Here is a 16,187-nt window from a genome sequence, read left to right as displayed (position 1 = left end):
ATTGTGCCTGGAATGTTGTAAGTACTCAACAAATATTTGTTGAATGAATGAGTAGTTCCTTGTTATTCTTCTGTCCTCTTATTTGACCTCTCTGCACAATATTCCAGTGATTCTACTTTGTTTTCTGTTGCTTCATCTATCAGGCCATTCCTTCTCAGCTTCCTTTGAAGGCATGTTTTCCTCTACCTACTACTTGAATACGGTTATTTTATAGGGTTCCATACTGAATCTTTGTCCTTCTAAAATTTACTATTCTAAACACTCTCTACATGAAATTTAGTTCATATTTACTTATTCAATTACTATTTATTATTGATGTCTCCCAAATGTTTAGTTCTAACCCAGACCTCTCTCCTGTGCTTCAGACCTACATTTCCTTACAGCCTACGAGGCATCTCCACACAAATGTTACACAGATTCCTCAAATTTTTAAATGTCCCAAACTGAATCCCTCCTATCCCTCACAAAACTTGCTACTCTTTCTGGGTTCCCTATCTCAATGAATGGTACTACCATTCACTCTTCCACATCAGAACTTGGGAGTCACAATGGACGCCTTCCTTTCCCTCCCTTTTCATACCCAAGTTGTCATCAAATCCAACTGATCATATCATTTCCTTGCTTAAAATCCTTTGATGGTTCTTTACTGCTTTCAGGTTATATTTTGAACTCATTGGAATGGGCCCCTATTCCTGCCCCATCTAGTTCCTACAGTATGGAAGGTTTTTTTTTGTTTGTTTCCTGCACTCTCTCACATTCTTATTTCTCTGTATGGAATATGATTAACCTCCCTGCCCCAAAGATGACAAATATCTTACTGGTTCTCCAAGGCTCATCATTCAAGCATTTCTTTCTCCAGAAGTGGAATGAGTTCTTCCTCTTCTGTGGTCCTACAGAACCCTGTATAGAACTTTTTAGAACACTTTGCACATTGTATAGTCTATCTCCCTTCTTAGATTATGAGCTGCTTCAGAGGAAGGACTATTTTCCAATTCTGTACCAATTGTGACTAGTCCAGGGCCTTGCACAAAGCAATTGGCTGAATAAATTATTGAAACTGTTAAATCATCTTCTTCCTTCATGTCACTTGTTAAAATTTTAGGCAATTACCTTGGCAAAATGCAATTCCTCTTTCTTTCCCTTCATTCCACTTGGAGGTCAAAAAGTTGTCCTTAAGAGTAAAATTGTAGTAACCCAATTGTAACGATCCATTCAGCTATAAGGATTCATCTCTAATAAAGAAAAGAAAAGTCAACAGTCAGGAGTGAAATTAGTCCTAATAAACAACCATTTTCTTCAACTTTTTAATCACTTCAAAGTGTTTTGGTGTCCCACATATTCCTTTAACCACATCTTTAAACATACGTTTTACTAAAAAGATAGTTTCTTAAAGAAATATACAGTTATTTCTTATTATTCAAGTTGTATATCTGTTCTAAATTGCTATATTACACCAATGATCGTGGCCACTGTTCTTCATAGCATGGCTTCATTATAGGTTAAACAGGTTTCTTCTGGCTGGCTTCAATCATATTTCTATGCCTACTGTGACACCATTTCAAAGTAAAATATATGATTCCCAATTAAAAACAAAGTATACATTTTCCAGAAACTTTAGAGTGATTCTAATGCACATGGTTCACACAGAACACACTCTGACAACTTTAAAGGTCCAGTCAAAATTCTAAGCTTATCAGAGCATAAATAACACTTTTTAAAAGCCACTGAATCAAAACTCAATGAGAATTTCAAATCACGATATAAAGTGTTTGCCCCCCAGGGCTTCCCTGGTGGCGCAGTGGTTGAGCGTCCACCTGCCGATGCAGGGGACACGGGTTCGTGCCCCGGTCCGGGAAGATCCCACATTCCGCTGAGCGGCTGGGCCCGTGAGCCATGGCCGCTGAGCCTGAGCGTCCGGAGCCTGTGCTCCGCAACGGGAGGGAGAGGCCACAACAGTGAGAGGCCCGCGTACCGCAAAAAGATAAATAAATAAATAAAAATAAAGTGTTTGCCCCCCCAAATGCAAGTAGCTTAACCAACAGTAAAATCAATCTAGAACCTTCATCTGTCCCCACAAACACAACCCCATACCCCAAGAAGGGAGATTCTCTAAGACAGCACACTCCAAACTACAACATCCAGAATACCCTCCTCGAGCCGAAACTCGGGACAATAGGAAATGCGGGAGGGGGCTGGCGGGGAAGGAATTGTGGGTATATAAAAAGAAGTGTCTTGACTCCATCTCCCCCAATCCCCTGTCTTCACTTGAGTCTCTCCGCCAATGTCAATATTGGATTCCACCCTCCTCCCCTCCCCCCACCAGGAAGAACAACCTCCAGAGACTTCAAACTACATTTCCCATGAGGCTAAGGGCTCGGGCCTCCGGCTTCCTTGGTGACCAGTAGCCAATAGGAGACGCAGCTGCGGCCGTGGGGGTGGGTGAGAGTCTAGCCTGGGCCTGGGCGCCGGGCCTAAGCCGGCAGCGCCAGGAGGGGAGTTCAGAAGACTGTCGCCCGGCAAGGGGCGCCGCGAGGGTATCGCCCACCCGAAAGCTGCCGCCCTGGCCCGATTTTCCGCGGTTCTATAAGGAGTTGAGCTTCGGTAGCCGGGGAGCTGGAGGTCAGAGAGACAGAAAGCCTGAGCGGCTGAGGCTGGGGACTGTGGGACTGAGGGGGCCTAGGGAGGAGGGTGCTTCCAGAGCCGCGGGCCTCAGCCCTGACTCCGCCCAGCTCCGCCTCCGCGGGGGGGGGGGGGGTGTTGGGCCCGCGAGTCGGGGTGGGCTTCTGAGCTCACCGCGCCCGTTTCCCTGGAGACTCGGGAGCGTGCCCTTTTTTCTCTTTTCCCTCAAATCTGCCCGCTGTCTTTTTCCTCCACAACGGCATCCCGTATCCCCCACCCCGGCCTTGTGCCTCCTCAGACATCTGAAGTTAGGGTTCTCCACCAGGGTCTTCCCTGGGCGGCGTCTGGACTCTCCTTACTGCTTGCAGGAGTTGGGCGATCTCTTTTTCCTCTCTTCTTTCAATTTGCACTTTATTATTGGGCACACACCCCTCCCAATGCACACACACCCTTTTTCCTCTGGGGCCTTGGGAATTCCTTGCCACGCCCCGGGCGTGACTTTTTGTCAACTTTTCACTTTCCGCCCCTTTGATGGTGAGATCCAGATCGTCGCCATCTCTTTATTGGCCCCTCCAGCCGCTTGCCCCTTCCCTGACCAGGTCTTTGGAGCGAAAAGGGTTTCCCCTCAATTTCCAGAAGAGGTGGGGAGCAGAAGAGGGAAGGAATCTCGTTTTTGAGAAATACGTGTTTAAGGTTCACTGCAGTGTTCTGATGAAAATAAAAGGCAAGTTAGACCTATTGTAAAAACCGAGCGCTCTAGGGCTTTCCAGCAAGATTGATGTTGACAAATATTTAAGGGGCACACCAACTACAGAATAAAGTAGACTGCGCAAAACGAGACTGTATTATTTTATTATTACAAACGCGTGCGAAAAGTGCTTAGGAGTTAGTGGAAGGGGATACCGATGAGGTTGGGGGGGTTGATCTATGGAAAGTCAAGCCTAACCCTGGACGTGCTGAAGGCTTGAAACTCTCATATACCTTCCAGATCAATCCTGGTCGGCTTTGGGAAGGAGATGAATTTTAATTTGGGTTTTGAAAGAGTAAAGTGGACTTGAAATGGGCAAAGAGGAGGGAGAAACTGCTTCTTCATACTGGGGTTGGAATTGGAGAAGGGTGGATAGAAGAGGGAGCACTTGTATAACAGGTGGGCTTCCCTGACTGGAGTAAAACGTGTCAGCAGGGATAGATTGGGGAAGAAATAGTGTTGAAAAGCTTGGGATCATAGTAATAGGACACTTTAAAGCATCCACATAGTTTGGATTTTATTCTGTATCATAAAATTAAGAACAAAAAATTAAGATTGGGTGATTTTTGTTTTTTCATCCTAGGGGAACCTGATTTGAGATCAATTCTTGGAGAACACAAAGAAGTGTGGTGGTATGTTCCAGGTGTGAGTTTAATTTAAACCCAAGAAGAGCTTTGTCTTATAGACTGTTTTGTTTGTGGCTATTCTTAGCTACACTCTATAGTTGTTACTTTTAAAGCCTAGTGATATAAATTGATTTTCTTAAGAAATGCATTTGCTGTCCTTGTGCATCCTATTACCTGAATTGTGGTCATTTCATTGGGCAACAATAATGATTGCTATTTATTGAGCCCATAAATGTTTTGGCGCTATCATAAGCACTTTGTCACATTATCTTAAGAGTCTTATGAAGCAGGTACTAGTCTTCCCATTTTTCTAGAAGAGGGAACTAAAACGTCAAGAAGTTAAACAACCTACCTAAAGTCACATAGATTGTAAGGAGAGTTGAGTGGGATTTGGGTGTACAGATTTCTGACTCCAGAGCCCATGCTCTGTCCACCATGGTTTGCTGGTCCTGCTGTTCACTTTTGTTCTTAACTTTCCATTTGTGGTAAGGAGAGATTATTGTGAGATATATTTGACCATCTTGGCAAAAACACAAATGATTCGCTTTTAGTTTCTATGTCAGTATGTGTCTGCTGTAAAGTAGCTGCCAAAAGCAAATTAGCTTCACTGTTACTGCAGCCATAGCAAATTGTGTCTGCCAAAACTGTAGTCAGTATTACTATCTTTGAATTAGATGATTCTCTTTATAAAAACATGTCATGCCTCTAAGCTATTTGGACCTTGACAGTACTTTAGGTTTTATTTTATCTTAGACTTTAAGTGACCTTCTGGGGCACTTGGTCTCCTTCATGACCTTTGCCCCACGTGAAGTGTTGGGGATGCAACAGAGCACGAGGTGTGAGCTTTCTCTAGGTCTAGTTGGGGAGATAGATGCCCATCAGGCTGAGATAATGTAGTATGTAGTATAACAGAGACAGGTTCAAAGTGCTATGGGAGGATGAAGGAAGGAGTGACTAAATGTAAGGGAGAGTCAGGAAGAAGGCTTCTGTAAGGAGGTGACATGACAGATAGGTCTTGAAGGATAATGAGTTTGCCAGGCAGAGAAGAGTGGAGGGGAGGAATTTAAGATAGAGGGAGCAGACTGTGAAAGACATGGGATTTTTACAAGAGCAAGGCGTGTCCATTCAATGTTGAGGAATTCAGCATGGTTGGGGTACAGATTGTTTGGGGAAATGAAGGCATAATTGTAGAAGAGGTTAGGGCTGATTTGTGAAGAACTTTGAACACCATGATAAGAAGTTTGGATGTGCTCACATAGGCCAGTGTTTCTCAAAATGTATAGGGCATCTACCATAGTAGTTATGCTTTATTCCCACAAACATTTAAAATTTTATAAATTATATATTCTAATGTAGCTTATAAAAATAAAACTGAATTACATCATCAAATCTAAGGTTACTTAGGAAAAGGTTTACTGAACATACAAAGTAACCAGTTTTAAGTTGATTTAAATAGGAATATTAAGTAAATAATAGTACACATGGTATGTGAATATAGGAAAATCAGCAAGTAATACTCAAATGACTGAAATTTGGAAAATACTGGTTGTTGGCAACAAAAAAAACATTAAAATGTTTTAGATGAGGAGTGCCATGATCAGATTTTCACTTTAGGATGCATTGGAAGGGGATGATACCAGTTAGGAGGCTGGTACTCTGCTCCAGAGAGAGTTGGTGAGGACCTGAGGGAGCAACATATGAGAGGAGGGAACAGAGTCGAGAGACATTTAGGGGGTAGAATTTGTAGGACTTGGTAGACTTTTTTTTTTAACATCTTTATTGGAGTATAATTGCTTTACAATGGTGTGTTAGTTTCTGCTTTATAACAAAGTGAATCAGCTATATGTATACATATATCCCCGTATCTCTTCCCTCTTGCGTCTCCCTCCCACCCTCCCTATCCCACCCCTTTAGGTGGACACAAAGTACCGAGCTGATCTCCCTGTGCTATGGGGCTGCTTCCCACTAGCTATCTATTTTACATCTGGTAGTGTATATATGTCCGTGCCACTCTCTCACTTCGTCCCAGCTTACCCTTCCCCCTCCCCGTGTCCTCAAGTCCATTCTCTATGTCTGTGTCTTTGGACTTGGTAGACTTGAATATTATTATTATTTTATTAGTGTCATCTGAACTATTTTAAAAGCCTATATGCCACGTGCCTGTTATCCTTTATATGCTAAAATGAGCAGATTATTGCCTAAATCAGGCTATGTACATGTATCCATTAAGGTAACAGTAGAGGCTGTTGTCACAAATGGGTTTAGATTACACACGAGCATCCTCACTGCCTTACTGAGTGTCCTTGAGAGCAGTGGCACAAATATACAAGGAGTATGAGTATGATCTGTGATCCTTAGCCATCTGAGAAACTCCTTCAAGACTCAGCTCAAATATCAACACCTCTGTGAAGCCTTTGCTACACCTCCCCCTCCTTCTACCACACACACACATGCATATGCACACAGGAAGCAATAGTAGGCTCCTGGCTCCCACAGGACCCTGTACTTACCTCTGTTCTAGCCTGTACCACAGGCTAGACCAACCACAGTGTGTTGGTCTGTGGATGTGTCTGCCTCTCCCCTAGACTGTGAGCTCCTTGAGAGCAGGGACCAGGTCTCATCTCCATACCCAAAGCATCCAGAATAGTACTTGGTACATGGTAGACACCTAATAAATGGTGACTGGATGAAAAGAATGGATCAACATATTCACATGAATGTAACTCTGGACCTTGGTACCACAGAGTGCCAAACACTAAAAAAAGATTAGCTGTTTGCTACATTTGCTACTTTTGCAGAATAAAGCAGTAAATTAAAGTGACCTGAGTGTATAACTTCACTAGAGTTTTCTTTCTTTTTTTTTTCATTTTCTCCCACTCTCCTGTGGTTGCCTTTCTTATTTTTTCCTCATCATTTATCCACCCAGCCTCCTGTTCCTTAGGCCTGCCCATTGCTTTGCTCCTCTTGACAGAGTTCACATTGCTTCTGCCCCTATATTCTGCCAAGGATCCATTGCTCCTCTCCACCCACCAAATCCAGTTGACACCATCCTTGAAATCACTCTGAAATGGGTCTCTTCCTATTTATAGACACTGCTAGTGGGACTGTAATTTGATACAACCCTTCTGGAAAGAATTTGTCAATATGTATCAAAAATCTTAAAATCAAACATAGCTTTCAACCTTCCACTTCAACTTCTAGGGCTCTGTGCTGAGAAAATAAATGTGAAGTTTCTAAAAATTTAGCTCCCAGAGTGTCTAGCCCAGAATCTGTTTATAATAGCAAAAGAAAAAAGGAAAGAAAAAGGAAAAAATAACATTTTATTGATAAATGTCTAATACTAGAGGTTTGAATTAAATCATTTATGGTACATGTATGGATTACTAAGTAACCATATAAATTGATATTACCAAAGAATATTTAATGATGTGGAAAGTTGTTTGTGATATATTAAGAGAAAATTCAGGTTATAAAGCTGACAGATCTCAGTCTGCATTACACACATACACACATATCACACATGCACAGCCCCCCTCATCTGTGTGCACATACATAGGAAAAGTCCCATAATGGTAAACACACAAAAAAATGTTAATAGAGTTTTCCTATAAATAGAAGGATTACATACGAGTTCTCTTTTTATTTAGCCTTTTCCATAATTTTTGCTAATCCTCTATAATGACATTTTTGTACATTTTAAAAAAGTTATTTAAAAATGCTTTCCCCATGTCCACCCCTATTGCCATCGCCTTAGTTTGGGGCACACTGCCCCCTTCTACCCTGCAACACACATATGACTTGTACCCGAGATTACTACTGCCTCCAGCCTGCCTCCCTTCCAATCCTTTCTCCACCAATGCTGACAGAATGAATGATGTTTCTAAATCACAAGTCTAAAGCTATCCAGCTCTACATAAAATAGTTCAAAGGCAGCCTATTGTCCTCAAGATAAAATCCAAATTTCTTAGACTGCTTTATAAAACCTTTGAAAATCAGCTCTCTGCTTTTCTTTCCATTGTCACTTTTTCCTCCCACAATTTACTTTTTTCTTGGAGTTCTTAGGCCAGTGCCTGGCACATAATAGGTGTTTAGCTAATGCTAACCAAATATCGGTGTGGATTGTATGGGTTAACTGTTGTGTGCCAGGCAATCCACCAGGGTTTCATTTCATCCTCAGAGTAAAAAATGTTAAATACGTACAATAGTTATCCCTATTTTACAGATGAGGAAAATTAATTAAATAAAAATGAGAAGAAAAGTAATCATAATAAAGAACATTTTTTAAAGAAAAAATCAAACTCCCCTGCTATAATACAGCTTTCATTTTCCTGAGGCCCCCTGCCAGTCTTCGTCAGTGTGCATACAGACTTTGTTCATTCCCTTGGGCAAGTTATATGTGACCACAGCATAACAAAAACAGTCCAGACCGACATGACCTCACCACGTCACAGTTCACATTGTGTTAATATACAGACATCTTTCCTTTGTGTATATAACACTTCATGCAGGAGAGACAGAAAAGCTCCAATTTCTCTGTTTTTCTTTCTGTTTTGAAATTCTGTGTCTTTGGGGATGGGGATGTCAGCAGAGACCTACGGAAAACTGTGATAGAATTGAATGTACAAGAAACAATGTGTCTCATGGGAGCCAGTGTCATTGGTTAATTTATTTTTTTAAATGTCACGTAGATATATTTTCCAGCAATCTGTCCCCAGGGAAGACCTTGGTTGAATTCAACTGTTAATCCTATTTACAGAATGCAGCCTATGCATGCACTGTATTCTTGCATTGTTAAGTGATCTTAGACATATGTAGGGATTACCATGATGACGTACAATCAGGTGAATATGAGATATCTGATTTTCTCTACAAAAACGTATCGATGTTCATATTGTCATTCAGGATCCTGCTGTGTGGTCTTTCCTTCATTTTCCTTACAGATAATACCCATTGTGCAAAAATGGATGCTCTTTAAAGGATAGAAGTCCTAAGCGTGAATTGTCAGAATAAAATTATATCACCTTGTAAGGAATTCTCACTGTTAAATACACCAGGAAAAAGAATGCATAGTTCTGTTCCATGATCAAATAAGTTGAACATAGAAATTACAGGTAGAGTTTCAGTTCATCTGACGAATTATTGTGGGCTTACTATGTGCAAAGCACTCTGCTAGGCACTGCACTAGATACTTATAAATGCCCCTTTTTTATGCATTCCAGACAGACAGACAGACAGAGATATCTAGTGTACATACAAGAATGAGTGAAAGAGCAAATGAAAGAAAGAAGATTTCAACAAGCAGGTCCATCATATAAATGAAAATTTACTCCACTGAAAATTGGGATACCTGCCAGTAGGATACATAGGCAAAAATGAGCTACCAGATACCTGATAAGCAAATAATCTACTTCTCTGTTTACAAACAGTTTGAGGGAAGGAACAGTGACTTTCTGTACATCCAGCCCTGCACAAACCTGCTGGTGATGTTGTGAGAGTTAATGACTATGTCAGCTTTTCCAGGGTTTCTGTCTCTGCTGCGGAGATTTGGCAGACACCCCAGACAAATTTTATGTCTCTTAAATCTTCCTCAAGCTAGGCTTGGCTTTTAGATTTATATGTACAAAAAAAGCAAAGTGTTTACCAGTTCGACATTTTTGAAGATCAAAACAGACTCCGATTTAAAAAAAAATTCAGCATACACCTCAGTTTAGTCTACAGAGAGGGCTAATTGCTTTTGCTATTTGTTTAAAACAGCTGAAATGTTTACTTTCTAGAAGTGGCGACTGATCATATGTCTAAAGATTTATATGCCAGGCCTAAGTGTTGCTTCCTCTTTTTCTTGCCTGCAAAGTGTAAAGTTTTGCTAAAGTCTTCATTGTTCTTTTTTGCCTTTACTGATACATAGTTATAAAACAGTGTAGGATGAGAGGTGCTGTGAAAGATATTGGCAATCTAGGAGAAAAATAAAAGATGGTTTTTATTAGCTCCTCCCTGCCCCCTTTTTTGGCTCTCAGTTTTTCAATGGTCCCTTAAGCACAATAATGATAGGTGAGAATAGGAACTGGAGAGCTTTCCATGACTACTCATTAACAAGGCTTGTCCAAATATATCTGCAGGCAGAATACAAATACAAGTCTGGCTGTAATTCAGAAGAGTTGAAACACCTTGTAGAGAATGTTACATAAACAACATTGCTTCAGTGGTGAAAGGTGAATTATAGCTTGGGGGAAATCCGCAGTAAGGGCCCTTCTCATCCACTCCAGCTGCGCTTCTTTTTAGCCAGCAACAACTGCCAGTAAGAGCTTCTTGGGGCAGAAACTGTCCCACAGTAAGGCCCCGTAATATGTCCTCCTACCATTTCTTCTTCAATCAAGTCCTCGGACACACTTCATTAGGATTACTTTGGTCACATAATATTCTAATTTTCACCTTTCAAGAGATGCTCAGTTTGAATTCAAGGAGCACTTGATATTCAAGCTCATTTATTCAATACACATTTAAGCACATATACAGGACCAGACCTTATGCCAAGTGCTAGGAATACAGTGATGAATTAGAAGTAGTCCCTGCCTGCCCTTAAGGAGCTCACAGTCAAGTTGGGAAGATAGACACCCAAACCAATAATTATATTACAATGGCAAAGGTGCTCAGAGAAAGAGCTATGTTATAAGGTGCCCTGGGAACATGATGGAGGAAATTATTGCTAGGGGTGGGCTACTTACAGACCAGAGTCTAACTCTGCTGAATCACAAAGGATGAGTGGGCATTGCCTGGAATCTCGGTGGACAAAGAAGTGTGGGAAAGAATTCCAGAAAGAGGGAACACGAACACATGCGAAAAAATGGATAGTTCAGAAAAAGGTGAGATACTGTGTATGAACCACTGGGGATATAGAAGAGGGGACAGGATAAGGATCTGGAAAGGTATCTTGTGGAAGGAAGTCTGCTTGTTAAGGAGCTTGGCCTTTATCCTATAGACGGGGATGAGCCAGCACAGGGTTTAAACCGGGAGTAACATGATTGGATTGGAGGATGGTCTTTATGGGGAAAAACTGGAGACAGAGAAAGTCCACCTTTTGATTTGGCAGTCTGAGAGGCCTTCCCTAATCACTTGCCGCTATTCAGGAATGCCATCTCCACTAAGTTTTTGTTCAACATACAAAGATCACTTTGAATAATTGTTTCCTTCTACACACAGGACATAGCTTCCTGCACTCCTTCACATGTTGGTTAGCTGAATACTCATTTTTTCCAACTCAAATCAGTGATCCCAGTAGTAATTGGGGTTTGATTATCATGAAGGAAATCGGAGTTTCAAAGCATAGCTGCTAGTTTGAAAAACTGTATGAGGCTTATTTATTGCCTACTGAGTCAGTGGGGCTGAGGTGAGTGATGGTCAGCTCCCTTGGGGACTGAGGGAGGGAAAGGGACAGAGGCTGAAGAGATGGCTGTTTAAAAAATGGTCAGCATCCAGAATGTTGGAACCCCCTAATGGCCACATCCAGACAAGGGAAATAGATACAAGGGCCAGAAGTACATGAATATAAAACAAATGCATGTTGAAGGTAACTGTGCCCAAATTGTTCTATGTAGCCAATTGGTTTTGGAGCATATTCTTTCTCCGACTCAGATACTATAAATGGCTTCCCATTATCCATAGGATGAAGTCCAAACTCTTTAGCCTGGCATTCAATACTTTCTGCAGTCTGGCTCCAACCTACCTTTCCAATCTTCATACTTCTGTCTTACAGAACTTATCTGGCCAGCCAGTTACCCTTTCAGACACTGCTTTGGCATTCCCTCATCTACACTGTGAGCCGTCTCAGGGCAGTGACTGTGTTTTTAACCTCTTTGAATCTGCCACAGTGCCTAGCACAGTGTCTTGCATACAGTAGGCACCCAAGTATATGTATGGGTTGATTATTGTCCCCCACCCCGTTCTTTCCAATTTCTCTACTACTATGGACCTAATATCCTCTCTACTAAAAATGGCAACTGAGACACTAGGTGAAAGGGGTCAGTTTTCAATAAACTAACTTTAAAATTTTTATTTTGAAATAATTGTAAATATAGAAAAGTTAAAAGAATCATATAAGGACTCTCATATACCATTCACTCAGATTCACCAATTTTTAACATTTTGCGCTATTTGATTTATGCTTCTCCATATAAATATGGTTATTTTGTTCTGAAACATTTGAAGTTGAAAAAGCTGTACCCCTTACCTACCCCTCTCCTTTTTCCCTCGACCTTTTATGATGAAAACAATTAAATATACAGAAAAGTTGAAAGAATTGTACAGTGAACACCCATATACCCATCATTTAGAGTCTATAGTTAACACTTTATTTGCTTTATCACCTATCCATCCATCTATCTTTTTCTGCATTTCAAATCAAGTTGCCGACAACTGTATAATTCTTTCTAAATTCTTCAGTATGTGTATCATTAACTAGATGAACAAACTATTTTGTGCTCTGAAATCAACCAAATAATCCAATTATACTTGCATTTACTGTGTTGCCAAAACTCTGGTCTACCTGTGGATCTTAGATCTGTTTGGTCATGGGACACGTCTCTTTGATTAACTTTTGGATGTCCCTCCACTTCACCTAGTGCAGTGCCAGACACACATTCCATAAATACCATTTGATGCTGATGAGCAGAGACAGAGCTAGAGCCAGGGGGAGAATCACAATAAAACTAGAATAAACTGAGGGAGGAGAGGAGCATATGCGAAGAGGGCCATGAGTGAATGAAATAGAAGCTGGAACTTGAAGAATGGGGGAAAGATGGGGGCCTTAGACCACCTGGTACTTCCAGCAGTACTTCTATCTGCCACTTTCCAACCCTCTCTTTAGAAGGATAGATTGCAGGAAACTAGGGACAATTGCTGCTCAGCAGAGCACATGACAAGTCTCCTTGCTACTACTTAGGCACCACCAATTAGTATAATCATGTTGCTTCATGAATATGCTAATCTACTGCAAGATGCAGCTTAGTTTTAGAGGGTATGGATGGGCCACTGAAAACCTCTTTCAAACTAAATCTGTGCTACAGGCCAAAGAGCACTTGAGTTAAATGAATCCTAGTTTCCTTTCTCTTTATAACCTTTCCTTTCTTGCTCTGTTGCTTATGAATACAAGTATAGCTCTAACATGCATTTATTGAATAATTATTTTGTGCCAAGCACTGTGCTAGTTGCTATCACATCATTAACACTTTCCAACAACCCAATGAGTAAGTACTACTTCTTTCTCCATTTGCCAGGTAAGAAAACTTGAGACTCAGCATGGTTAAGTACCTTGTCCATAAGCCAGAATTCAAGAAACTCAGGTCTGTCTGACTCCAGAGCCCAGTGGTCTTAACCACATTGTTGGATGAAATTTTTTAGGAAGTCGTCTATCTAGCATAAATGCAAGGAGATTTACTTTCCCTCTATTAACTCAGCAGATGATTATTCACTAAACAAGTGCAATTGAATCACTGAATTAAGAAGGAATTCAGTCATTCAGACTTTAATCATTAGAATGTTGGTATAGTAATGGATTCAAATTGCTTGAGTTCACATCCCAGATCTATCACTTACCAGTAGGGTGACTGCAAGCATGTCACTCAACATCAGTAAGCCTCAGTTTCCTTGCCTATAAAATTAGGATGATAATACCTACCCTATAGCTGTGTTGTGAGGACTAATTTAAAAAATAATATAAAGTATCATGCTATGTTTGGCATGCAATAGGTGCTCAGCATAATTTAGATCACTTTCTTCCTTCTTCCTTTTTGGGGCAGACCACTCACCTGTAGCTTTCATTTGAGGAAAACAAACTGCTCCTGAAACATTTTTTGAAGAGAAACATTCTGAAAAGGAATATTAGCCTGACTGTTCCCAAGGCACATTTGCCCAATGACCAAAGACAGTTGCCCAACTCTTATGTGAAGCATATTTCAAAAAAGCTAGAAACATGAACCCTTAGGAGAATTGGGGTGGTACATCTCTCTGCTTCTGAAGATTAGGGCCAAATTGTGACATCCTCTATTTTGTCATTCTAAATTTCACAATTGGCATAGAGTATTAGACCTGGAATATTGGTAATCCCAGCCCAGTCATTTCAAAGTAAGCAAGCCGAGTCTAAAAGAGTATAAATGACTTGACCAAGGTCAAACAGTGAAAAAAATAGGAGAATTCAGTTTTCCCAACTCCTTATTTATTGCCATTCTGTGGTTCCTTGTGGGCTGTCAGTCAGGTGAAACCAAGTCTTGATGTGTGTTCTTTGAACTGATTGGACTCTCAGGGTTTGGTACAAGTTTGATTGATTCAGAAAACATGATTCACAAGTTGTTGTTGCTTTCAAACTATTAACCTTTCTGTTTTGTTTGGGGTTTAGAAAATTATTGTTGTTTCTCTCAGTTTAGGTCCATGGTTTGGTTCAAGTTCATGGTTATTTGAAATCTTCCACTGGGATTTTTGTTTTTGACAAAAATACTCAGAATCCAAGGAGGTTAACAATAGGAATTCATTTGAAAAGATCCGTCAGGCTTGGTGACAGCTGCTGAGAAGTTCAGGTGGATTAGGGAACCGCTAGTGCTTACATTCTGGAGATTGAAATGATGGAAACATTGCAGTGGTTTTTGGTGTATATGTTTGTGTGTTTGCTTTTATCAGGATTCTCTGATGCTTTAATTTCCATTCTTGCTAATCTGGCTTGAAACTGATGCTTTCCACTCCACTTTATTGCCTTTTGGTACATGCTGTCAGTCATGTTCTGGATATGGTCCTCATCTTTTGATGGTCTGGAAAGAAGCTAACAAAAAATCGTCTTTCCTGTCCTTTTCCCTTTACTTTGAATGGCCTTTCTGAGGAACTTGAGGAATATGAATTTCAGCTTAAATGTGTGGAGGAGTTCAGTTGCAATGCCCAAAGGCAGAACAGCCTGATTCTGAAATACAGCCTTTGTTCCTTTCTTACCAGTGTGTTTTTAGAAGTCTCAGGCCAGTTTCCTTTGCCGAACCTGAAATTGGGCTGACACCTTTATTAGTGGCCAGCCATGCCACCGGTAAGGCTGTGGTGGAGGGTTGCAGTGATGAGGCCCCTAGAGAACTGTGTCCCACCTGCCTGGCTTTCCACATGCCAAAGGAAAGTGAGTTCTGGTGCTAGGTCTATCAGTGCTTTTTCAAGCTCTTGACTGTTTACCTAAGCAGTTGGAAGGCTAGGATTGCAGCTGTGGTAGTAAATGGGCCATTTCCAGTACCTCAAAAGGCAAGCACTTTCTAGGAGGTGAGGTTTTGGATGATTCCAGCAAGTGTTTTTCTGCTTAGAAAAAAAAAAGAAGCTCTCACTTCAGATTCTTTCACTCTCCTTCCCTCCCCTCTCTTCTCCTCTGCTCCTTTCCCCACCCTTTCCTCCTCTTCCCCCTTTAATGGCTTACTTGCTATTAGCTACCTCACCTAACTCTTTGTGATTCATATTATCCATTGTACCCATTGATTTAATATAGATTTTGGATACATATTTTACTGGAATTTTCAGTATTGGCAATGACATTCAAGGGGACAATTAGAAAAAAAGTTTTCTTCTCACAGGAAGTGGTCTGGGCACTTGTTTGAGGACACGGATGGCATTGGAGGGGGCCAAGGGGAGCTGATATCTGATATTTCTGCTACAGCTCCCACCTTTCTTTTGGCTGCTTCAGATTTGGCCCATGTGGACAGACACATACTTGGGAAACCACCATACAGATGAAAATCAGGACATGTGGGATTTGGCTGAACCAAAGGTCCCCAAACATTGTCTGGATCATTTAGTGCCCCAGGTGTGGCCACCCCAGGACTTCATGTGCTAAAACTGTGTCCCAGCTGAAACCAGCTGGCCACTGTATATATAGTATCAAGGCAGCTTGGAGCCTCATAAAGCATGACTTTGGATTTTTACCTTGTGGATTTAGATTTAGATAATCAACCTGAAACTTTTTCTACACACTGGGCAGTGAGGATGTACCAGGTTAATAGAAAGATTTAACAAAAGGAGATGCTCATTGTCTAGTAGCTTGCATTCCAGATGGGACATAATACTAGACCTTACAGAAAAATTGACTGACTTTTTGGAAAGGAAAGAAGGAGTTACAGGACTTTTGTCTCTTTAATAAACTTTTGATGTATTGTATATCAGATTTAATTTTTTTTCTTTTCAAAAGA

General features: G+C 40.9%; 2 protein-coding genes across 11 annotated transcripts in view; one reads left to right on the top strand and one right to left on the bottom strand.

The window, feature by feature from the left end:
• Positions 1 to 2,157, bottom strand: part of ARHGAP36 (Rho GTPase activating protein 36) — a 155,098-nt gene extending 152,941 nt beyond the window's left edge. For all 3 annotated transcript variants that reach the window (XM_032620930.1, XM_032620931.1, XM_032620933.1), the window contains exons 1-2: positions 2,092 to 2,157; positions 1,111 to 1,232 (exon numbers count right to left, since the gene is read on the bottom strand). In XM_032620930.1, coding sequence (XP_032476821.1) covers positions 1,111 to 1,146 — 36 coding nt within the window. In that variant the 5' untranslated portion in view covers positions 1,147 to 1,232; positions 2,092 to 2,157. The remainder of the gene's footprint in view (positions 1 to 1,110; positions 1,233 to 2,091) is intronic.
• A 263-nt stretch (positions 2,158 to 2,420) lies between these two features.
• ENOX2 (ecto-NOX disulfide-thiol exchanger 2) overlaps positions 2,421 to 16,187 on the top strand; it is a 289,504-nt gene continuing 275,737 nt past the window's right edge. For 2 of the 8 annotated variants that reach the window (XM_032620442.1, XM_032620438.1), the window contains exons 1-2: positions 2,565 to 2,619; positions 3,951 to 3,999. The gene's annotated coding sequence lies outside the window, so the exon portion shown is untranslated. Of the gene's footprint in view, positions 2,620 to 3,950; positions 4,013 to 16,187 lie in introns of those variants that run through there. The other 6 variants (XM_032620439.1, XM_032620436.1, XM_032620441.1 and 3 more) reach the window with 6 other exon arrangements.

This window comes from Phocoena sinus, chromosome X (genome assembly GCF_008692025.1).
Source record: "Phocoena sinus isolate mPhoSin1 chromosome X, mPhoSin1.pri, whole genome shotgun sequence".
NCBI lineage: Eukaryota > Metazoa > Chordata > Mammalia > Artiodactyla > Phocoenidae > Phocoena > Phocoena sinus.
The sequence above is the reverse complement of the archived record's forward strand: the minus strand, read 5'-3'. Positions and strand labels throughout refer to the sequence as shown.